Below are 25,916 nucleotides of genomic sequence, written 5' to 3'. Positions count from 1 at the left end.
TGATACATTAGCTACCCTCCAGTCCATAGGAACTGATTCAGAGTCGATAGACTGTTGGAAAATGATCACGAATGCATCCACTATTTCTAGAGCCACTTCCTTAAGTACTCTGGGATGCAGACTATCAGGCCCCAGGGATTTATTGGCCTTCAATCCCATCAATTTCCCTAACACAATTTCCCGCCTAATAAGGATTTCCTTCAGTTCCTCCTTCTCACTAGACCCTCGGTCCCCTAGTATTTCCCAAAGGTTATTTGTGTTTTCCTTCGTGAAGACAGAACCAAAGTATTTGTTCAACTGGTCTGCCATTTCTTTGTTCCCCATTATAAATTCACCTGAATCTAACTGCAAGGGAGCTATGTTTGTCTTCACTAATCTTTTTCTCTTCACATATCTATAGAAGTTTTTGTTGTCAGTTTTTATGTTCCCAACAAGCTTCCTCTTATACTCTATTTCCCCTCTCCTAATTAATCCTTTTGTCCTCCTCTGCTGAATTATAAAATTCTCCCAGTCCTCAAGTTTGCTGCTTTTTCTGCTTTTTCTAGCCAATTTATATGCCTCTTCCTTGGATTTAATACTATCCTTAATTTCCCTTGTTAGCCACAGTTGAGCCACCTTCCCCGTTTTATTTTTACTCCAGACAGGGATGTACAATTGTTGAAGTTCATCCATGTGATTTTTAAATGTTTGCCATTGTCTATCCACCGTCAACCCTCTAAGTATCATTTTCCAGTCTATTCTAGCCAATTCACGTCTCATACCATCAAAGTTACCTTTCCTTAAGTTCAGGACCCTAGTCTCTGAATTAACTGTGTCACTCTCCATCTTAATAAAGAATTCTACCATATTACGGTTACTCTTTCCCAAGGGGCCTCGCACAACAAGATTGCTAATTAGTTCTTTCTCATTACACATCACCCAGTCTAGGATGGCCAGCCCTCTAGTTGGCTCTTCAACATATTGGTCGAGAAAACTATCCCTAATACACTCTATGAAATCCTCCTCCACCGCATTGATATCAGTTTGGTTAGCCCAATCTATATATCAACCCATGATAACTGCTGTACCTTTATTACACGAATCCCTAATTTCTTGTTTGATGCTGTCCCCAACCTCACTACTACTGTTTGGTGGTCTGTACACAACTCCCACTAGCGTTTTATGCCCTTTGGTATTCCGTAGCTCCATCCATACTGATTCCACATCATTCAAGCTAATGTCCTTCCTTACTATTGCGTTAATTTCGTCTTTAACCAGCAATGCCACCCCACCTCCTTTTCTTTTTAAAGGTTCAAAGTGAATAACACTTACTATATTTAGTCCACACTGTTATCCAACTACCATCAATTTGGTAAAAATGTAAGAGAATTATGACTGTGGTGTTTAATCTCATGTTGCTATCCACACTTATATATTTATGCTTCAGATGCAACATGCTATTCAGTTCAGTTATCAAGTGTCATCATAGCTGGTTGGTGGCACTCATGCCTGAATGAGAAGGTTGTGGGTTCAAACCCCAATCCAGAACTTGAGTGCGCAATCTCAACTGATGCTTCAGTGCTGTGTATTGTAGGTGTTGCTTTCGGTTGCGATGTTAACCTGAGGCCAGGTTTGCGTGTTCAGGTGGACTTAAAAGATCCCATGGTAGTATTTGAAGAAGAGTAGAGACTTCTTCCAGTGTCCTCCTCAATATTCTCACCTCAACCAATACCACCAAAAACATTATTTGTGGGTACTTACTGTGATCAAATTGCCTTCCACATTTGCTTGCATAACAACAGTGACTACATTGAAAGAATAATGCATTGGTTGTGAAGTATTTGGGATGTCCTGCAGATAATGCACTATATAAATGAATCCACAACCACCTGACTCAGAGGTGAGAGCTACTACTGAGCCAAGCTGATACTTCAAACTATCAATTCCTTTAGTTATCAAATGCAAGACAAAGAAATATTGGAGAAGAAAATAAAACTTAAAAAAATGTGATAACAGCATTGCAGTGGGGCTTGTACTTTTTCAAGCAATAAAGGATTCTGTCTCAGCAGTTCAGCCCATCCACAGTAAACAACATATAAACACTCATCAATAATTACTTCTTCTAGAGCTTTTTTGCAATTCATTTATTTTCAGTGATCTGAAATAGTTATGAACTTGCATTCTCTGCTTAAAAGTAAATGGCTGCAGAACTTTTTATTTTTTGCTTCTATAAGTTGTCAAGTTGTCTATGTTGATTTGAACATTTATTTAACATCATCTGATCATTTGTTTAATGTTAAACAATACTGCAGATTTTGTAAAATTTAAAACCATGGAAGCAATCTTTCTTCTGTTGGAATGAGTTTTTTATTTTTCTCAGATTTCATATATCATGTTAATAATACAGAATGTGTTGAATTTGCAGCTTTAAAAAAACATGTATTTGTTCTTGGGATGTGGGCAACACTAGCAAGCCTGCATTATTGCCCATCCCTATTTACCTAAAAAAGTGGTGGGGGGATTTCTTTAATTGCTGCAGTCCATGTGATGATGCTCTCAGTGCTTGCTGTCATCACTTAACTTAAATAAAGGCAATTACAAAGCTATGAAGACAGAGTTGGCTACAGTGGACTGGGAAAAATATATTAAAAGGTAAGCCAGTACATAAGCAGTGGCAGACTTTTAAGGAGATATTTCATAACTCTCAGCAAAGAGATAGTTCAGTGAGAAAAAAAGAGTCTAAGTGAAGGATGAACCATCCGTGGCTAATTAAGGAAGTTAAGGATGGTATCAAATTGAAAACAAAGGCATACAATGATGTGAAGATTAGTGGTAGGCTAGAGGATTTGGACATTTTTAGAAACCAGCAAAGGACGACTAAAAAAGTAATAGAGGGAGAAGCTAGATTACGAGAGTAAACTAGCAAGAAATATAAAAACAGACTGTAAGAGCTTCGAAAGGTATATAAAAAGGAAGCGAGTAGCTAAAGTAAAAGTTGGTCCCTTAGAGGATGAGACTTGGTCATTAATAATGGGAAACAGGGCAGAGACTTTGAACAAATATTTTGTATCGGTCACGGTAGAAGACACTAAAAGAATCCCAATCATAATAGATAATCAAGGGGCTATAGGGAGGGAGGAACTTAAAACAATCATTATCACTAGAGAAAAAGTACTAGACAAACTAATGTGACTAAAGATGGACGTCCCCTGGACCTGATGGTTCGTGTCCTAGGGTCTTAAAAGAAGTGGTTGCAGAGATAGTGGATGCATTGGTTGTAATCTACCAAAATTCCCTGGATTCTGGAGAGGTCCCAGCGGATTGGAAAACCGCAGATATAACGCCCCTATTCAAGAAAGGAGGGAGACAGAAAGTAGGAGACAATAGATTAATTAGCCTAACATCTGTCGCTGGAAAAATGCTGGAATCCATTATTAAGGAAGTAGTAGCAGGACATTTAGAAAATTACAATACAATCAAGCAGAGTCAGCATGGTTTTATGAAAGGGCAATAGTGTTTGACAAATTTGCTGGAGTTCTTTGAGGATGTAACGAGCAGGGTGGATAAAGGGGAACCAGTAGATGTAATGTATTTGGATTTCCAGAAGGCATTCGATAAGGTGCCACATAAAAGGTTACTGCACAAGATAAGAGCTCATGAGGTTGGGGGTAATATATTAGCATGGATAGAAGATTGGCTAATAAACAGGAAACAGAGTCAGGATAAATGGGTCATTTTCAGCTTAGCAAACTAACTAGTGGGGTGCCACAGGGATCAGTGCTGGGGCCTCAATTATTTACAATCTATATTAATGACTTGGATGAAGCGACCGAGAGTACTGTAGCCGACTTTGCTAATACAAAGATAGGTGGAAAAGCAAGCTGTAAGGATGTCACAAACAATCTGCAAAGGGATATAGATACGATTAAAAAATTGGTAGATGGAGTATAATGTGGGAAAATGTGAGGTTATCCACTTGGTAGGAAGAATAAAAAAGCAAATTATTATTTAAATGAGGAGAGACTACAAATGCTGTAGTACAGAGGGATCTGGGGGTCCATGAAACACAAAAAGTTAGCGTGCAGTAATTAGGAAGGCTGGCATTTATTGTAAGGGGGATGGAGTATAAAAGTAAGGAAGTCTTGCTACAACTGTACTGGGCATTGGTGAGACCACACCTGGAGTACTGCATACAGTTTTGGTCTCCTTATTTAAGAAGGGATATGCTTGCATTGGAGGTAATTCAGAGAAGGTTCACTAGGTTGATTCCTGAGATGAAGGGGTTGTCTTATGAAGAAAGGTTGGGCCGATGCTCGTTGGAGTTTAGAAGAATGAAACGTATAAGATCCTGAGAGGGCTTGACAGGATAGAAGCAGAGAGGATGTTTCCCTTTGTGGGGGAATCTAGAACTAGGGGACATAGTTTCAGAATAAGGGGTCGCCCATTTAAAATGGAGATGAGGAGGAATTTCTTCTTTCAGAGGGTGGTGTATCTTTGGAATTCTGTACCCCAGAGAGCTGTGGACGCTGGGTCATGGAATATATTTAAGGTAGAGATAGACAGATTTTTGAAAGATAGGGGAGTCAAGGGTTATGGGGAGCAGGCAGGAAAGTGGAGTTGAGGTTAAAATCAGATTAGTCATGATCTTATTGAATGGTGGAGCAGGCTCGAGGGGCCAAATGGCCTACTCCTGCTCCTATTTCTTATGTTCTTATCACCATTTGGGAATCGTAAATGTATCTTTCTTTCTCCTTTTTATTTTCTGGGTCCAATCATCACTTTGAGTATAGTTCAAAAAAATCTTCAAAAATGGAAAAAAAGATGTACGGTAACTCCTATGTTGCCTGAATTGCCTTTAGATTGCTGTAATTTTAAAGTGGGCCAGCCTGATTGATTCTGATTATATTGAATAATCCATGATGCAAGCTGTTCCATTTTATTTATTCACAGTGTGCAGAGGTTGAAAGGAACTGGGTCATGTCTGCCTTGTTAGCTTTGTGACTGATGTGATAGGCTGGGTGCTGAAGGACAGGGAAGAAAAATCTCATCGAAATGTCTGTGGTAGAGAATAAAAACTGAAATTTCAACCTGCTGCCTTACAAACAAAGTAACAAACAGCAGAATGTATAAGTGATGGTGTCTGTGCTACAGAAATATTACTCTGTCTTTGAATATTTTTAGTTAAGGGCAGTTTCTTGCCCACATTTCACACCTTCCCATTCTTTCCTCCTCCCCTGAAGATGATTACAGAAGGAGCACAAGAATACAGCAGCCATCCCTTGCTATTTCCAATTTGCCATTTCTTATGTGCGAATCTCGACATTAAACATTTGCTACAGTGTGAGCTTTTTCCGAATACTTGCTCCTGTGTTCAGTGCTAGATTAGAGTTTCTGTAAGTACACAAGAGTCCCTTATGAACTGAAACCAATGTCCTTATTTAGTGTATTGTACAGAGTTAGCTTGAGCAGATTTAATCCAACTTCCTTCTGTGTCCGCCCTCTTACAACTGCACTTATGAACTCCCAACTGTCCAGCCTTTGGATCTCCATTCACTATGACAGTTCTGCAGCTACCGATCTGCTCAACCACATCCTCACCACCTTTGATACCCTAGTCCCTGTTAAAACAATTACTCTCTCACACCCTGGCCATTCCCCCTGGTATGGCTCTGATCTTGGTTCCCGTAAGTCCAAGGGACGCAGACTTGAACGGATATGGCGGACAGCCGGTTCAGCCATTCACCGGCAGGTCTGGCTGGACCACATAAAGTATTATTGGGTCCTGCTCTCATCTGCCAAAATTATTCACTATTCCAAATTCATTCTGGAATGTAAAGATAAACTCCAGCTGCTATTCTCCACTGCTAACCGTCTTTTTAAACCACTCTCCCCAGTCTCCACCCTCACCTCTGACAATAATTGTGAGGAGCTCATGGACTTCTTTGTCTCTAAGAGTGAGACCATCCGTTTGGCAGCCTCTGCCTCTTCCCTTCATTCCCTTAGCCCACCGGGCCAAATTTCCTCGAAGGATCCCCCCTGCGTTAGCCCTGACCTCATATTTTTCTCCAGTTTCTCTCCAATTTCCCGTCATGCCCTCTCTGAGCTCACCCTGTCGATGAGACCCACTTCCTGCTCCCTTGACCCAATTCCCACCAAACTGCTGACCACCCAACTTCCTTTTCTGGCTCCCATGTTAGCTGACATTGTTCATGATTCTCTCCTCGGGTACTGTTCCCCTTTACCTCAAATCTGCTGTCATCACCCCATCTCATAAAACCAACCCTCGACCTCTCCGTCCTTGCAAACTACAGCCCCATCTCCAACCTCCTTTTCCTCCCCAAAGTTCTTGAACATGTTGTCGCCTCCGAAATCCGTGCCCATCTTTCCTGCAATTCCATGTTTGAATCCCTCCAATCCAGTTTCCACGCCTGCCATAGTTCCGAAATGGCTTTCATCAAAGTCACAAATGACATCCATTGTGACTGTGACAAAGGCAAACTATCCTTCCTCATCATTCTTGATTTGTCTGCAGCCTTTGACATAGTTGACACTATCCCCTTCCAATGCCTTTCCACCGTTGTCCAGCTGGGTGGGAATGCACTCGCTTGGTTCCATTCCTATCTATCTAATCGTAGCCAGAGAATCACCGGCAACGACGTCTCTTCCCGCCCGTACATCGTTACCTCTGGTATCTCCCAAGGATCTATCCTTGGCCCCCTCCTATTTCTCATCTATATGTTGCCCTTTGGCGACATCATCCAAAAACACAGCATCAGTTTCCACATGTATGCAGATGACACCCAGCTCCACCTCACCACTACTTCTCTCAACCCCTCCACAGTCTCTACATTGTCAGACTGTTTGTCCGACATCCAGTTCTGGATGAGCAGAAATTTTCTTTAATTGAATATTGGGAAGACTGAAGCCATTGTTTTTGGACTCCGCCACAAACTCCGTGCCCTCGCCACTGATTCCATCCTTCTTCCCAACTTCTGTCTGAGACTGAACCATACTGATCGTAACCTTGGTGTCATATTTGACCTTGAAATGAGCTTTCAACCGCAGCATAACTAAGACCGCCTATTTCCACCTTGCCCATCTCCGCCCTTGCCTCAGCTCATCCGCTGCTGAAGCCCTCATCCATGCCTTTGTTACCTCTAGACTTGACTATTCCAACGCACTCTTGGCTAGCCTCCCACATTCTACCCTACGTAAACTAGAGGTGATCCAAAACTCGGCTGCCCGTGTCCTAACTTATACCAAGTCCCACTCACCCATCACCCCTGTGCTCGCTGAACTACATTGGCTCCTGGTTAAGCAACGCCTCGATTTCTAAATTCTCATCTTTGTTTTCAAATCCCTCCATGGTTTCGCCTCCTCCCGATCTCTAATCTCCTTCAGCCCCACAACCCCCCCAAGATGTCTACGTTCCTCTAATTCTGCCCTCTTGAGCATCCCTGATTATAATCGCTCAACCATTGGTGGCCATACCTTCTCTTGCCTAGGCCCTAAGCTCTGGAATTCCCTGCCTAAACCTCTGTGCCTCTCTACCTCTCTTTCCTCCTGCAAGACGCTCCTTAAAACCTAGCTCTTTAACCAAGCTTTTGGTCACCTGCGCTAATTTCTCTTTATTTTGCTTGGTTTTTGGGACATTTTACTACGTTAAAGACGCTATATAAATACAAATAGTTGTTGTTCAACAAATAACCCCTAAGTGCAGTAAATGGTTATTGTAGTATATATGATAACACACCGCCAGGCCAGTGCATTATAGGCTAAAGCTTCTCGGTGAGATTGATTTACAGATGAAATACAGAGAAGTAAAAGACCTAAAACAGTAAAATACTTAATCTCTTGTAATCTCTCTTATTGTTAACGTGAGCTACTTCTTAATCTATTGTTAGCCAACGGATCCTCTGAATAGATCCGTCCTGATTTTCTTTTCTTTGGTAAACCTTCAAGGTAAGGTGTTGCACATGGATGACATAAGTTCCAGTTTTCCTACTGAATTTGCCACTCTGTGTTCCTCAAAGTAGCATCTTTCATCCCAGTGTCTGCCACCTTTGTGGCAGTTGCGGAGATGAAATGAACCCTGCCTCTGAAACTTTTGCCCAACTTTAATAGGCTTACGACTGTTGCATTTCTGTGTTATATTGATAATTGCAACATAGACACTACAGCAATAATTGTTCAGTGTATTATCTACGGATACATGGTTTTAATGCTAAAGACATTTCAACCTCTGGAATCATTTTACTTTTTAAATGACAGTCCCTTTATTTTAAGGTATAAATCCAGTATAATGTTCCATGATTGATCATTACGAGGTATAAATCCTGGTGTCCCTTACCTGACCATTGTGGGAGCACCATCAGCGCAAGAAATGCAGCAGTTCAGGAGAAGGCCCATCACCACTTTCTCACGCGAAATTGGGATGAAGAATAAATGTGGCTTTGCCCACATCACCCACATCCTGGGCTTTGCCCACACCACCCATATCCTGTGAACAAATTAAAAAAAACAATTAAATATTTCTTTAATCCCGTACACTGCTGGGCACAGAAGGGATTTTTTGTTGTTCCTTTGGATTTTTCCAGGCTCCTGGCTGTTTATAGACAAAACATGGGTGGCAGTGTGAGCTGCGAGGAGGATGCTATGAGGCTGCAGAGTGACTTGGATAGGTTAGGTGAGTGGGCAAATGCATGGCAGATGAAGTATAATGTGGATAAATGTGAGGTTATCCACTTTGGTGGTAAAAACAGAGAGACAGACTATTATCTGAATGGTGACAGATTAGGAAAAGGGGAGGTGCAACGAGACCTGGGTGTCATGGTACATCAGTCATTGAAGGTTGGCATGCAAGTACAGCAGGCGGTTAAGAAAGCAAATGGCATGTTGGCCTTCATAGCGAGGGGATTTGGGTACAGGGGCAGGGAGGTGTTGCTACAGTTGTACAGGGCCTTGGTGAGGCCACACCTGGAGTATTGTGTACAGTTTTGGTCTCCTAACTTGAGGAAGGACATTCTTGCTATTGAGGGAGTGCAGCGAAGGTTCACCAGACTGATTCCCGGGATGGCGGGACTGACATATCAAGAAAGATTGGATCAACTGGGCTTGTATTCACTGGAGTTCAGAAGAATGAGAGGGGATCTCATAGAAACGTTTAAAATTCTGACGGGTTTAGACAGGTTAGATGCAGGAAGAATGTTCCCAATGTTGGGGAGGTCCAGAACCAGGGGTCACAGTCTAAGGATAAAGGGTAAGCCATTTAGGACTGAGATGAGGAGAAACTTCTTCACCCAGAGAGTGGTGAACCTGTGGAATTCTCTACCACAGAAAGTTGTTGAGGCCAATTCACTAAATATATTCAAAAAGAAATTAGATATAGTCCTTACTACAAGGGGGATCAAGGGGTATGGCGAGAAAGCAGGAATGGGGTACTGAGGTTGCATGTTCAGACATGAACTCATTGAATGGCGGTGCAGGCTCGAAGGGCCGAATGGCCTAATCCTGCACCTATTTTCTATGTTTCTATGAACCTGCCTTTCTCTTTCAGATGCTTGTATTTCCAGCATTTTCTCTTTTTACTTATTTTTGTATCTTAACTATTAACCTATTATCTCAATAACTTACTTTAAAAAAAAGTATCAGATGTACATTTGGTAATTAACTTTGATGCATTAGTTCTATTTGAAAGCTATTTTTCTGGGAACATTTGAGTACTGTCTGTCCTTCCATAAGCAATTACTCACCTTTATTGTGTATCAGTGTCTCCTTGTACAGTACTATAATGTATGGTAAGAAAAATACATTTCATAATGACTAACATTTTGTTGGATTTGGCACATATAGAAACATCCTAACACATTGTTAGCATTTGGTCAAACAGTTAAGTGACCTTTCTCAATTACTTCCTTAAATGAAGATATTCTTGCTTGAATGTAACTTTTTTTTAATTTCAGAAAACTATATAAGCGCTATGCCTTCCTTCGCTGCGACGATGAGAAGGAACAATTCCTCTACCACCTGCTTTCATTCAATGCAGTCGATTACTTCTGCTTTACTAATGTCTTTACAACAATCAGTAAGTAACTGTTAGCTAAGAATGACTGAGCCATTAATAGGAACCTTTAGGACTTGATAGTAATTCGCAACTACAGAGTATCTTGAACGTTTCTGTCAATACATTTATTTGATATTTATTTACTTGATGCACATTAATTTTTGGATTCATACATTAGTAATTATGTTGCTTATATATCACTTCAATGTTTTTAAATCTGTACAGTTCGTTCATATTGGCACTTTAAAAAAAAAAGTACAATGCTATATGTGGGTGATAAATCACATTTAAATTTTGAGGAAAAAAATCCAATTTCTATTGAATTTAGACAAATACCATAGAAAAATTAAAATGAAATGTAAATTTGTAATCACATATTAAAACCATTTTGTGTAACCCACTTTGTATCTCGAGGTTTCACAATGAATTCCATTCTACTTAACAAAGGCCCTTGTTCAACAGAAAAGCTAACCTTTAATTCAATACTGATTATTTGTTTGTACAAGAAACCTCTAGACAGTATAATCTCAGAAATTTGTAAATGAAAACCATCAATTGATTGTTTAATAACTTAATTTATTTCTTTCTTGAGGCCAGGAGTAAAATATCATATAAACAAAAAGGATCATACTGCAGATGCTGGAAATCTGAAACAAACGCAGAAAATGCTGAAAACACTCAGCAGGTCAGACAGCATCTGTAGAGAGGACAAGTTGATGTTTTGGGTGGAGAGTGGAAGATAGTAATCATGAACACATTTGAAAATCAGCAGAACAAATGGAAATGGGAGGGAAATCAAATGCATGCACATCATATGCATGCACGCAAACAACTTGCATTTATACAGCAGCTTTAACGTAGGAAAATGTCACACAGCTTTTCATAGAAACATACCGGTAATCAAAAAATTGACACCGAGCCCAAGATAGAGAGTGAAACTATAAGCTTGGTCAAAGAGAGAGGTTTTAAGGAGAGCCTTAAAGGACGAGAGAAAGGTGGAGAGGTAGGTAGGTTTAGGAAGGAAATTCCAGAGCTTTAGGGCCAAGACTGCTGAAGGCACGGCCACCAATGGTGGGGTAGTGGACGGATGCACAAGAGGCCAGAGTTGGAGGAACTCCCAATTTCTCAGAGGGTTGTAGGGCTGGAGGAGGTTACAGAGATATTGAGGAGCGAGGCTATGAAAGGATTTGAACATGAGGATGAAAGTTAACAAGCATAAAGAAATAGAATGACCTGTAAAGTGCTTAAGTGGAAAACAGAAGCTGGTCAAATGGCAGAAGTGATATTAGAATAAGACAATAGGAGACATAATGAGATAAATAAAAGATATTTACAAGACAAGAGGAACATGTGAATAGCACAATTAGGTGGAGGATAAGCATAAAATCATAGGCAGTCCCTCAGAATCGAGGCAGGTAGAAAGGGAAGCCTGAACAAGTGGCAAAGCAGAGCAGGCTCCCAAAGCACAGGGGCCTGGTAGATGAAATTAGCAGTTTGACTAATGGTTCAGATTACCTCGACAGCACAGAGTTCTGATGGAGGGTTCCCGCCTCAAGCATCAACCCGCACATCCCCACCATCACATTGCCATCGCCTGTGTGACTGTTGTAAAAATCAGTGTATTGCGGTGGGGAGATTGGCAGCCGTTTGCTAAATAATTCGAATAATTGTTACTGTCCAACAGCAAAAAATTTAACTTTTGTTCCTTGTCACTAAGATGAGCCATTTGGGGAGTTCCTAGTTACTTAGGGCTAGAACCTCCACTCTTTTTGCATGCTTAACGTCCATTTTACTGCTGCAATGACGTATATCGCCCATTTAGGCACAAAATGGAAACTGACATGCATTTTTAGGAAACTTATCGCTGAGCATTACTTTGCCCATGTGCTTAACGGCAGGAAAAAATATTACCGCCCGCCCATTTTTTTTTGTCGTAAAGAGCACATTTGGCGATCAGGAGATCGCCCACCATCACTTTTACCACCTCTCTCACGCATCACCCACAATATCGCTCGTCCCAAAAAATGCCCAGAAAAAGTTGAACTGTTCTGAACGAACGCCAGCGGTGTGGCTACCATTTTTAAAATCGCAGGTCGCTTCATTCAAAAGGCTGCTTCAACTTTGGGGGAGTGTGCATTGACTCTGGAGTTCTTCTCAGGTGAAGTGACCATCTCAACAGACATATTTTCTGACTCTGGATTATTGGGGTTTACTCTAGGTGTATTTTAGTGAGGAAATCATTGCTTCTGATCAATCGCTATTATACATTCATTGCAATGGGGCCAGCCATTTCTCAGTCTGCATCGATTAACACACACATGCTGCAGAGTGCAGATGGCTCAATGTGTGATGCACATCATTATGTCCTCAATATAACACTTTCAAGAATGAGGAGGAGGGCCAGTCCATACATTCCCCGCACGTACAAGGAAAAGAGGTCTTCCCTTGACGTCTCCGACGACACCTGCCTTCAGAGACTGCGCTTCCACCAGGTGGTGATCAATGAAATATATGAGCTCATCAGGCCACATATGCAGCCTGCCATCAGGACATCAGTGTCGGTCAAGGTCATCGCGGCACTGTCTTTCTACGTGTCCGGTCCCTTTCGGACCTCCGCGGTCGAGATTTGCCCTCTGTCTCACCATGCAACCCATCGCGGCATGAGACAGGTCATGGGGGTTCTGTACGCGAGAAGGATGGAATTTATCAGCTTCCCCATGACCACGGAGGTTCAGACTGACAGGACTGGAGCATTCTACAGTATTGCTAAGTTCCCCAGGGTGCAGGGAGCTATACAGTACACTCAAATCACCATGCGGCCACCTTCACAGAGTGTTTTTGTAACACAAAAGGATTTCACTCCCTGAAGGTCCAACTAGTTGTCAACCACAACCAGATCATACTGGCAGTGAATGTCAACTGTCCGGGCACCTTCAATGAGGCTCACATCCTGCATGAGAGCACTGTCTCTAACATCTTTAAGAGTCAGCCACAAGGACAATACTGGATGCTTGGTGATAACCGATATGGCCTAGCCACCCGGCTGATGTCCCCCTGCGTAACACCCACACCGAGGCCGAGAAGCGATACAACCGGAGCCACAGAGACACGCAATGTGGTTCAGAAAACAATAACTGTGCTTAAGCAGCACTTCAGATGTCTGGACCACGTAGGAGGGGAGCTACAACACAACCCTGAGCAACTAGGTAAATTTGTGGTCGTGTGCTCGATGCTGCACAACCTGGCTATCAGGAGGAGCCAAGAATTGCTAGAAGGCACTGATGCTCCACCTCAGGAGAGAGAGGAAGAGGACGACGAGGGGCTGGACGCTGACCTCGGGCCAGACAATCAGTCTGGCAATGCAACCATGCCCATGACCCCCTCCAGACCGCAGGAAAGGGCCCGTGGTGGCTACATAGCTGCAAGACTCTTACGTGAGGAGCTGATATCTGAACGATTTTCCTGAAAGAACGTTGATGTAAGTGACAACGCTGACACACTGCTGTTCAGGTACGGGAGCTGGGGGGGGGGGAGGTACCGAGGGGGCAACATTCCCTGATGCAGAAGCAGGTCGAGGCCCAGGAGCAGCATGGAGACATGCCACTACAAGGTACAGCGCGAGCTGGTGCAGGAGGGCAACGGCAGAAAACAGTGACGTCAGCAAGGTCCAAGTCGGTGATTGGAGCATGGGCAGATACAGCAGAAGTGGCAAGGTCGGGAGGAAGGAGCTGTGAGAGATTGTGGAAGGATGTGATCGGGGCCCAGGGGAGGCATGAGTTCGGGGCCAGGGGCCCAGGGGCAGCACGGGCCAGCCCACACTGCGATATGTGTGCGCACTCGGTCTGTGCAGCAGAGCTGGTTTCCATTCGTCTTGGGTAATCCTTGCCACTAGACCAAGACCTAGATCTTTCAAGCCTGTGTGGTGGCTGGTGTGCAACGGCCACCACACGTTTCAAAAAAAAAATCTATGCACAGGCATCTTCCACCTTCGGATGTAGTTCGAGTTCTTCATTCGAAACACCTGTGAACTCATCCTTTTTTTTGGCGTGGAAGCAAGTCATCCTCGTTTCGACAGACCACCTATGATGATGATGATGACACTGCTGGGTATGTGCAGCTCAGATGTCAATGGTGCCCATCACCTTGGTGCCAGTTAAAGTTTACTCTGATTAGCATTCCAATGATTTTCATTAGGCCTGCATTATTTCTATGACAGATGATTTCTAAAATTATCATATATGACTTTCGGATATAAGTGGGTGTGGCATCTATTGACTTTACATCACGCAATGGTGTAAGCTTTACTCACGTGGTATCACTTCAGGTTCTGCAGATGTGTCCGTGGCTGTCCGGGTGTGCTTCCCCACGAGTGCGAGCACACGCTCCTTTTTGTCAATGATGTCACTGGGGACTGGTGGCCCCCTACCCGTTGGCCTCTGCACGGACCTCATTGTCGATAGCTTCTTCTGTAAAAGGTGACAGGACGACATGGCATGAGATCATTGCGTGATATCATTGCTAGGTACTGTCACAGAGACTGATACAACACATAATCATGATTATTATGAAAATTATCTTCTTTACCTAAAGACGTACACCGTGACTGCAGGCTTTGAGTAAAACATTCCCGGTAAAAGTGCAAGACCTCACATCTGCTGATAGTCACTCATGACTGTTACAGATCAAATTATATAAATACAAAAGTACATGTAAATCAATGAAATACTTACTCTTGCGGATCCCACATGGTTGTTCCATCGTTTGTGGCATTGGTTGCCCTCACGAACCTCGGTCGCCGACGAGACCACCTCTGCTATAGAAACATAGAAACATAGCAAAATAGGTGCAGGAGTAGGCCATTCGGCCCTTCGAGCCTGCACCACCATTCAATGAGTTCATGAGTGAACATGCAACTTCAATACCCCATTCCTGCTTTCTTGCCATACCCCTTGATCCTCCTAGTAGTAAGGACTACATCTCGGTCCATATCTTCTTGTAGGCCTTTGGGGTGGGCTTCCCACACCCACCCCGTGACAAATCACCCCAGCGTGACTTGACCTCCTGCAGGAGGGAGGCATTTGCCTCGTCCGAGAACCTCCTCTCTCTTTTGCGGCCTCCAATGTGCTCCTCTCCCACCTCACTGCTCTCTCCAGTGTCCGTCTCCACAGCGTGCTGTGATGCCTCCTCCTCTCTATTATAGGCCAAATTCGGGCAACTATGTGGCTGGTAACAGCGAATTTTTCTTTCCCTACTTGCTGTGAAGCTCCCAAGTCTCCCTCTTTTCTCCCAAAGCAACCACACCACACCCAGACACGCCTTCAGTCCATCTGAGCTCCCTCTCCTGCACATGTCATGATGATCCTTGACCTCCTGAATCACGGGAATTGAACGTTTCTATGACGTTGCTAAAGACAGCGACACTTTATGGCAGAAGGTCAGCGAGATTTAACACTACCTCCCATTTCATATCGCTCGCGGTAATGTCCATTTTAAAAAATGGAGACTAGTGCGTTGAGAATGGGCGAGAAACTGGCGATCTGAAAATCCATTTTTACCATCCACAGCGGAAATAATGCCCATTTTTGGGCGATAAGCACAAAAGTGGAAAATCTAGCCCTTAGAGTTACAGTTAACTAACTTTCAACTCCATTTTATAGCAAATGCAGCTTTTAGGGAGTTTCCATAGCTATTTTAGTTTTCAAGTTTTGGACAACTCTGAATGAATCCATTGACTCTTATACAGAATTATCCTGTAACTTGACTGCATTTATTTATAAACCTTGAGATCTTTTTGGCCTGTTTGACTCAGTCCTGCAATACACATGATACAGTGCATTTACTAACTGGGTCACGATGCTAGTCACCTGCTGCATATAAAGTGCTGTGCTCTAATTCCCAAGGTGGATTTGACTGAGCAAATTAATGGTGGTACTGACCCTATTCATCGGTGAAATTCTATAGAACTAAATGGACTCTTGGAATACACACCTGATAGTAATGTGCTATTTAATTCATCATCATAGGCAGTCCCTCGGAATCAAGGAAGACTTGCTTCCACTCCCAAAGTCTCTGGTGGCTGAACAGTCCAATACGAGAGCCACAGACCCTGTCACAAGTGGGACAGACATTCATCGAGGGAAGAGGTTGGTGGGGCTGGTTTGCCGCGCGCTCCTTCCGCTGCCTGCGCTTGACCTCTTCACGCTCTTTGCGTTGAGACTCGAAGAACTCAGCGCCCTCCTGGATGGACTTTCTCCACCTGGGGCGGTCTTCAGCCAGGGTCTCCCAGATGTCAGTGGTGATGTCGCACTTTATCAGGGAGGCTTTGAGGGTGTCCTTGTAACACTTCCACTGCCCACCTTTGGCTCGTTTACCATGAAGGAGCTCTGCATAAAGCATTTGCTTAGGAAGTCTCATATCTGGCATGCAAACTATGTGGCCTGCCCAGCGAAGCTGATTGAGTGTGGTCAGTGCTTCAATACTGGGGATGTTAGCCTGGTCGAGGACACTGATGTTGGTGCACCTATCCTCCTAGGGGATCCACAGGATCTTGCGGAGACATCGTTGGTGATATATCTCCAGCGACTTGAGGTGCCTTCTATACATCGTCCATGCCTCAGATCCATACAGGAGGGCGGGTATTACTACAGCCCTGTAGACCATGAACTTGGTGGTAGATTTGAGGGCCAGGTCTTCAAACGCTCTTTTCCTCAGACGGCCGAAGGCTGCACTGGCGCACTGGAGGCGATGTTGAATCTCCGCATCAATGTCTGCCTTTGTTGATAAGAAGCTCCCGAGATATGGGAAATGGTCCGCGTTGTCGAGGGCCACGCCGTGAATCTTGATGACTGGGGGGCAGTGTTGTGCAGCGGTGACAGGCTGGTGGAGGACCTTTGTCTTACGGATGTTAAGCGTAAGGCCCATGCTTTCATATGTCTCAGTGAATACATTGACTATATCCTGGAGTTCAGCCTCGGAATGTGCGCAGACACAGGCATCGTCCGCGTACTGTAGCTCGACGACAGAGGTTGGGGTGATTTTGGACCTGGCCTGGAGGTGGCGAAGGTTAAACAGCTTTTTAATTAGCTATTTAATTAGCATTCCGCAGAAACAACAAATTTCTGAAATTTGAATGAGGAAGGGGTCAGGAGAAGTTTTAACTACATGATGACATTTGAGGTCAATAGAAGGTGTAACTATATAATGAGTTGACTTGTTCTCTATAAAATGTCTTTAAGGATTGATGAAGGAACCGAGTGAGTGGATTAGAGACAAATCAGGTACAGAAAGAGAAATAGAGGGAAAGAAAGATGGTTTGAGAGAGAGGAAAAAAAGACAAAGGAAGAGAAAGAAAAATATTTTAAACTTTAAACTTTTAAAAATCTCGAACAAACAATTTACTATCTGTGGAATGAGACTCCATAGTTTAAATTGTTCCCTTCCTGGACAGGAATGGTTGATTGGCATTGCAAGAACATAAATCTTCTCTTTAAAAAGATACTTGCGTTGATAAGTACCAGTCCTAACTTTTTCTGGCGAGTTTAATTGGCAATTAATGCACAAATACAGCAACTTCATGAAACTCACGGGGTGATTGAGCAAGAGCTGCCATTTTCTCAAGATTAAAAGCAGAGCAGCGCAAATTGCCCAGAAACTTGTCGCAATTCGCAATTCACGGGGTATCTCTTCCTCACCACAAGTTGTTGGACGATTTACACAAAAATACCGATGAGCGCCATTAAACTGACAGTTATGTTGGCAGCAAATTCTCGGCCATTATCGATCAGTAAGATAAAAGAGAAAGGATTTCTGCACTCTTTGTACTACAATAATAGGAGTGTCACGTGCAGTATGTTTTATGTAAATTATGTACTTTATATTGACAGTGATTCCATACCATGTGTTGGTCATTCCCAGTAAGAAGTTAGGTGGCTCCATGTTTACAGCTAATCCCTGGATCTGTATATCAGGAGAGCTGGGAGAGACGGGTATATTACAAATACCCAAAAGTATCCTTGAAATGACATTTGAGGTTAGTAGAAGATATAACTATATGATGAGTTGACTTGTTCTCAATATTTATTTTTATTCTTCATTGCCAAGTTTAATGTACAATTTTCCTTTATTTTTATTGTTGTGAGACATGTAAAATGCTCAGAAAATGTAAGAACATAAAAACATAAGAAATAGGAGCAGGATCAATACGATCATGGCTGATCCGATCATGGACTCAGGTCCACTTCCCTGCCCGCTCCCCATAACCCCTTATTCCCTTATCGGTTAAGAAACTGTCTATCTCTGTCTTAAATTTATTCAATGACCCAGCTTCCACAGCTCTCTGAGGCAGCGAATGCCACAGATTTGCAGCCCTCAGAGGAAATTTCTCCTCATCTCCGTTTTAAATGGGTGGACCCTTATTCTAAGATTATGCCCCCTAGTTCTAGTATCCCCCATCAGTGGAAACATCCTCTCTGCATCCATCTTGTCAAGCCCCCTCATTATCTTATACGTTTCGATAAGATCACCTCTCATTCTTCTAAATTCCAATGAATAGAGGACCAACCTCCTCAACCTTTCCTCATAAGTCAACCCCCTCATCTCTGGAATCAACCTAGTGAACCTTCTCTGAACTGCCACCAAAACAAGTATATCCTTTCTTAAATATGAAAACCAAAACTGGACAGAGAAACATAGAAAATAGGTGCAGGAGTAGGCCATTCGGCTCTTCGAGCCTGCACTGCCATTCAATGAGTTCATGGCTGAACATGCAACTCCAGTACCCTATTCCTGCTTTCTCACCATACCCCTTGATCCCCCTAGTAGTAAGGGCTACATCTAACTCCTTTTTGAATATATTTAGTGATTTGGCCTCAACAACTTTCTGTGGTAGAGAATTCCACAGGTTCACCACTCTCTGGGTGAAGAAGTTTCTCCTCATCTCGGTCCTAAATGGCTTACCCCTTATCCTTAGACTGTGACCCCTGGTTCTGGACTTCCCCAACATTGGGAACATTCTTCCTGTACCTAACCTGTCTAAACCTGTCAATTTTAAACGTTTCTATGAGATCCCCTCTCATTCTTCTGAACTCCAGTGAATACAAGCCCAGTTGATCCAGTCTTTCTTGATATGTCAATCCCGCCATCCCGGGAATCAGTCTGATGAACCTTCGCTGCACTCCCTCAATAGCAAGAATGTCCTTCCTCAAGTTAGGAGACCAAAACTGTACACAATACTCGAGGTGTGGCCTCACCAAGGCCTTGTACAACTGTAGCAACACCTCCCTGCCCCTGTACTCAAATCCCCTCGCTATGAAGGCCAACATGCCATTTGCTTTCTTAACCGCCTGCTGTACCTGCATGCCAACCTTCAGTGACTCATGTACCGTGACACCCAGGTCTCGTTGCAACTCCCCTTTTCCTAATCTGTCACCATTCAGATAATAGTCTGTCTCTCTGTTTTTACCACCAAAGTGGATAACCTCACATTTATCCACATTATACTTCATCTGCCATGCATTTGCCCACTCACCTAACCTATCCAAGTCACTCTGCAGCCTCATAGCACCCTCCTCACAGCTCACACTGCCACCAAACTTAGTGTCATCCGCAAATTTGGAGATACTACATTTAATCCCCTCATCTAAATCATTAATGTACAATGTAAACAGCTGGGACCCCAGCACAGAACCTTGCGGTACCCCACTAGTCACTGCCTGCCATTCTGAAAAGTACCCATTTACTCCTACTCTTTGCTTCCTGTCTGCCAACCAGTTCTCAATCCACGTCAGCACACTACCCCCAATCCCATGTGCTTTAACTTTGCACATTAATCTCATGTGTGGGATCTTGTCGAAAGCCTTCTGAAAGTCCAAATACACCACATCAACTTGGTTCTCCCTTGTCCACTCTACTGGAAACATCCTCAAAAAATTCCAGAAGATTTGTCAAGCATGATTTCCCTTTCACAAATCCATGCTGACTTGGACCTATCATGTCACCTCTTTCCAAATGCGCTGCTATGACATCCTTAATTATTGATTCCATCATTTTACCCACTACCGATGTCAGGCTGACCGGTCTATAATTTCCTGTTTTCTCTCTCCCTCCTTTTTAAAAAAAGTGGGGTTACATTGGCTACCCTCCACTCCATAGGAACTGATCCAGAGTCTATGGAATGTTGGAAAATGACTGTCAATGCATCCGCTATTTCCAAGGCCACCCCCTTAAGTACTCTGGGATGCAGACCATCAGGCCCTGGGGATTTATCGGCCTTCAATCCCATCAATTTCCCCAACACAATTTCCCGACTAATAAGGATTTCCCTCAGTTCCTCCTTCTTACTAGACCCCCTGACCCCTTTTATATCCGGAAGGTTGTTTGTGTCCTCCTTAGTGAATACCGAACCTAAGTACTTGTTCATTTGGTCTGCCATTTCTTTGTTCCCCGTTATGACTTCCCCTGATTCTGACTGCAGGGGACCTACATTTGTCTTTACTAACCTTTTTCTCTTTACATATCGATAGAAGCTTTTGCAGTCCGTCTTAATGTTCCCTGCAAGCTTCCTCTCATACTCTATTTTCCCTGCCCTAATCAAACCCTTTGTCCACCTTTGCTGAGTTCTAAATTTCTCCCAGTCCCCGGGTTCGCTGCTATTTCTGGCCAATTTGTATGCCACTTCCTTGGCTTTAATACTATCCCTGATTTCCCTTGATAGCCACGGTTGAGCCACCTTCCCTTTTTTATTTTTACGCCAGACAGGGATGTACAATTGTTGTCGTTCATCCATGCGGTCTCTAAATGTCTGCCATTGCCCATCCACTGTCAACCCCTTAAGTATCATTCTCCAATCTATCCTAGCCAATTCACGCCTCATACCTTCAAAGTTACCCTTCTTTAAGTTCTGGACCATGATCTCTGAATTAACTGTTTCATTCTCCATCCTAATGTAGAATTCCACCATATTATGGTCACTCTTCCCCAACGTGCCTCGCACAACGAGATTGCTAATTAATCCTCTCTCATTACACAGCACCCAGTCTAAGATGGCCTCCCCTCTAGTTGGTTCCTCGACACATTGGTCTAGAAAACCATCCCTTATGCACTCCAGGAAATCCTCCTCCACCTTATTGCTTCCAGATTGGTTAGCCCAATCTATATGCATATTAAAGACACCCATGATAACTGCTGCACCTTTATTGCATGCACCCTTAATTTCCTGTTTGATGCCCTCCTCAACATCACTACTACTGTTTGGAGGTCTGTACACAACTCCCACTAACGTTTTTTGCCCTTTGGTTTTCTGCAGCTCTACCCATATATATTCCACATCATCCAAGCTAATGTCCTCCCTAACTATTGCATTAATCTCCTCTTTAACCAGCAATGCTACCCCACCTCCTTTTCCTTTTATTCTATCCTTCCTGAATGTTGAATACCCTTGGATGTTGAGTTCCCAGCCCTGATCATCCTGGAGCCACGTCTCTGTACGCAGTATTCCAGGTGTGGCCTCACCAATACCCTGTATAACTGTAGCAAGACTTCCTTGCTTTTATACTCCATCCCCTTTGCAATAAAGGCCAAGATTCCATTGGCCTTCCTGATCACTTGCTGTACCTGCATACTAACCTTTGTGTTTCATGCACAAGTGCCCCCAGGTCCTGCTGTACTGCAGCAATTTTTCTCCATTTAAATAATAACTTGCTCTCTGATTTTTTTCTGCCAAAGTGCATAACCTCACACTTTCGAGTGAGGTTTTTTGAGTCCTCACACATTGCTTTTCCTCCCATCTTTGTATCGTCAGCAAACTTGGCTACGTTACACTCAGTCCATTCTTCCAAGTCATTAATATAGATTATAAATAGTTGGGATCCCAGCACTGATCCCTGCGGCACCCCACTAGTTACTGATTGCCAACCCGAGAATGAACCATTTATCCCGATTCTCTGTTTTCTGTTAGTTCACCAATTCTCTATCCATGCTAATATAGCACCCCCAACCCCGTGAACTTTTATCTTGTGCAGTAACCTTTTATGTGGCACCTTGTCAAATACCTTCTGGAAGTCCAAATACACATCCACTGGTTCCCCTTTATCCACCCTGTTCGTTACATCCTCAGAGAATTCCAGCAAATTTGTCAAACATGACTTCCCTTTCATAAATCCATGCTGACTCTGCCTGACTGAATTATGTTTTTCCAAATGTCCTGCTATTGCTTTTTTAATAATGAACTTCCAACATTTTCTCAACCACAGATGTTGGGCTAACTGGTCTATAGTTTCCTGCTTTTTGTCTGCCTCCTTTTTTTAAAATAGGGGCATTACATTTGCAGTTTTCCAATCTGCTGGGACCTCCCCAGAATCCAGGGAATTTTGATAAATTACAACCATTGCATCCCTGTCGCTACTTCTCTTAAGGCCCAAGGATGCAAGCTATCAAGTCCAGGGATTTATCCGCCTTTAATCCCATTATCTTACTGAGTACCACGTCCTAGTAATTGTGATTGTGTTAAGTTTCCCCCCCCCCCCCCCTATAGCCCCTTGACTATCCACTGTTAGGATATTGTTCATGTCCTCTACCGTAAAGACTGATACAAAATATATGTTCAGAGTTTCTGCCATCTCCATGTTCCCCATTAAAATGTCTTATCCATCGGCCCCATTTTTTTTAATTTTGCCATGCCACAAACTATTTCCCAGCTGAAGGGATAGGTGGATGAATTCATTTCGTAGCTCTCTGTCTTTGCAACTAATCTCAAGTAGGTGTGTGAGAATGTCATAGATTGTTTTGTAGTAATTAGGATTTACGTTTAAATTTGATTCTCGTGTTTTTAATCTGTGATGCTAATTTAGTTCTTAAGTTCTACATAAACCAACTCAAAAATGCATTAAAACTTTGGCTCACCCTGAAGAAAGCAAAGACTCAACAGGTCACAGTTTTTGATAGAACTACTAATTATTTTATTACACGACTTCAATATAGTTGAGGTTTTTATATTTATTCTTGGGATGTGGGCGTCACTAGCAATACTGACATTTATTGCCCATCCCTAGTTTTTTGCTAGAGGAGGTGGTGGTAAGTATTCTTCTAGAACCACAATGCTGTTCGGTAGAAAGTTCTATGATTTTGACCCAGCGACAAGGAACGGCGATATATGTTCAAGTCAGGATGCTGTGTGACTTGAAGGGGAACTTAGAAGTGATCTTGTTCCCATGCACCTGCTGCCCTTGCCCTTCTCGGTGTTGGAGGTTGTGAGTTTGGGAGGTGGTGCCAAAGAAAACCGTGGCGAGTTTCTGTAGTGCATCGTGTAGATCCTACCCACTACAGCCACCATATGTTGGTGGTGGAGGGAGTGGATGTTTACGGTGGTGGATGGGCTGGGAATCAAGTAGATTACTTTTGTCTTGGATAGTGTCGCGCTTCATGTATTGTTATTGCTGCACACATCCAGGCAAATGGAGAGTATTCCATCACACTCCTGACTTGTGCCTTGTAGGCAGTGGAGAGGCTTTGGGGAGAGAGGTGATGAGCCACTCATTGTAGAATATCCAGCCTCTGACTTGCTCTAGTAGCCACTGCATTTAAGTGACTGGTCCAATTGGGTTTCTGGTCAATTGTCACTCCTCCAGGATGTTGGTGAGGGACTTGGCAATGGTAATATCATTGAATGTGAAGGAGTTCGGCTCTCTCTTGGAGATAGAAATTGCATGGCACATGTGTGGCACAAATGCTGCTTCAGCCCAGTTGTCCAGCTCTTGCTTTGCTTAGACTTTTATTATTGTGAAACATGGAAAATATTCAGAAAATGTCTTTACTATCTCCCCCATTTGTTTGATTTGCCAGTGCCACAAATTATTTCCTTACTGAGAGGATAGATGGATGACCTCCTGCCTTGGCCTCTGTCTTTGCAACTAACTTTCAGTTGGTTTATGAGAATGCCATAGATTAGTTGTAGGAATAATGGATTTAGGTTTCAATTTGTTTTTTGTTTAATCTGTGATGCCTAATTTAGCTCTTAGGGTTAAGACAACTATCAAGGATGTTGGGCGAAATCTATAAATGGCATTAAAGTGCTTTTCTGTGTAATTGTCAAAGTGAGTTGTTTTCTTGCTTGACATAACAACAAATCTTATCAAATATTCTTCCGCTATTTCTTCACTTCTCTAGTGTCAGAACTTGGGAAAGCTTACAACTGTGCTGATTGGCCATGATAACTCAGGGTTGTACGCCAAATGGTTGGTGGACTGTGTCGTGGTTAGGAATGAGATAACTGGTCATGCATACAAGTAAGTCATTCAGAATGTTAAGATGTCGAGAGATTTCAGGAGCTTTCTTTAAAACTAAAGCTGTAGCAGAAAGTAAGAAAACAAGGCTGTTCAGTCCATCCAAGTCTATTCCTTCGACATAACAAATGCAATCTGCTCTATTGTGGACTCTACCTAGCATACATTCTCTTGGGGAGGGGGAAAGGCATCGGCCTGGCTGCCTACAGCCAACTAAACAAAACTGCAGAATATCAATACAATCTGATATCCTGAACTATATATCCTGAAGCAGTAACTTATCTTGACATGGCATACTCATGGTCCTAACAGCTGAAATGCCATTATGTTCTTCACTGCATTTGCTCTTTACCTTCTGTGATACATTTAAGAGACTAGTATGTGCAATGTGCTTGTGAACATTTGGATCATGGTTGGAATTTTTGTATTTTCCAACTGTGACATCTTGCTCTTGTTGGTGCTGAATGACCCAGTGGGCTGTATTTTCAAAGGAATTGATGTGAGCCTTTGATCACTAACAGTAACACTTCACAACTGCTCAACAATAATGACAACACATATAATCAGTATTGCACCTTGGAATCACCTTCATATCAATTTCATGGAAGCAAAAAAAAAGTAGATTTTAAGGCATTTTAGTTTGAAATCTCTCGACTGGAAAACAATGTGATTTTTATAAATGACAAGAACTTGCAACACATTATAGAAATATCTAGTAGAAATAAGATACAACATCATCAAGCTGATCTCCACTCTCACCTGTGAGGATTGTCAAAAACTTACATTTTCTTCTTTCTGTATTATTAATGGGGAAATGACTGGATGTACAAAGTATAAATGCACACCAGTGGGTACATAAGAGTAAACGGATGCAAAGTGAGCCAAAAATATATAGCTAAAGCCAGCAAATCCACAAAGAAGGATATTCTTCAAATACAACACATTTCATTTATCTGAACAGTTAGTCTGGGGTTTGTCTGATAACATTGATGGTACTGCCATTGTATGGCAGTGTTCCTGCTCCTGATAACTGCTCCATGATGGTTGCTGGAAGTGCATATGTAGACATCAGGTGAGATAAGGCTCTATTTTAATAGACGCCACAGTGAATAGTCCACTAAAGTGCATTGACTATGAAGAATGGGCACTTAGTTAAGGTACCTGTGAGTTGTTATAACTCTTGGAACTGAATGCCTTTAAGAGATATGTATTTATTCTTTCAGCTCTGCAACACAATGAAGTCAACTATTTATTCTGTTGGCAGGTTTCCATGTGGTAGGTGGCTAGGAAAAGGGGTAGATGATGGGAGTCTGGAAAGGATCCTGGTTGGTGAACTTGTAACAGCCACTCAAGAAACTGATGAGCGTCATTGTCGAACGCCCCCAATGCAGCAATCTCCGAGTATGATCAGGAGATTTGTCAATATAACTCCTACCAGTAGACCAAGTAAGTAAAGATGGGATTTCTACTCGGATGAATTGAGAATTAAACCGCAGTAATAAGAAAGAATACAATTTAATCCTCAACTGGATATGTGCTTTAGCAGCAGAACTCTATTTACTGGGACTATTAGAAGTTGAGAGATTAAAAATATTTTC

The 25,916-nt window shown here is 42.8% G+C and overlaps 1 protein-coding gene across 7 annotated transcripts in view; it reads left to right on the top strand.

The window, feature by feature from the left end:
- The window catches only part of dennd5a (DENN/MADD domain containing 5A), a 233,345-nt gene that overhangs the window by 195,616 nt on the left and 11,813 nt on the right, over window positions 1-25,916 (top strand). For 6 of the 7 annotated variants that reach the window (XM_070899600.1, XM_070899599.1, XM_070899602.1 and 3 more), the window contains 4 exons: window positions 9,942-10,063; window positions 17,926-18,071; window positions 24,203-24,321; window positions 25,583-25,764. In XM_070899600.1, coding sequence (XP_070755701.1) covers window positions 9,942-10,063; window positions 17,926-18,071; window positions 24,203-24,321; window positions 25,583-25,764 — 569 coding nt within the window. Of the gene's footprint in view, window positions 1-9,941; window positions 10,064-17,925; window positions 18,072-24,202; window positions 24,322-25,582; window positions 25,765-25,916 lie in introns of those variants that run through there. The other variant, XM_070899601.1, reaches the window with a different exon arrangement.

The sequence above is a fragment of the Pristiophorus japonicus genome, chromosome 14 (assembly GCF_044704955.1).
Source record: "Pristiophorus japonicus isolate sPriJap1 chromosome 14, sPriJap1.hap1, whole genome shotgun sequence".
NCBI lineage: Eukaryota > Metazoa > Chordata > Chondrichthyes > Pristiophoridae > Pristiophorus > Pristiophorus japonicus.
The sequence above is the reverse complement of the archived record's forward strand: the minus strand, read 5'-3'. Positions and strand labels throughout refer to the sequence as shown.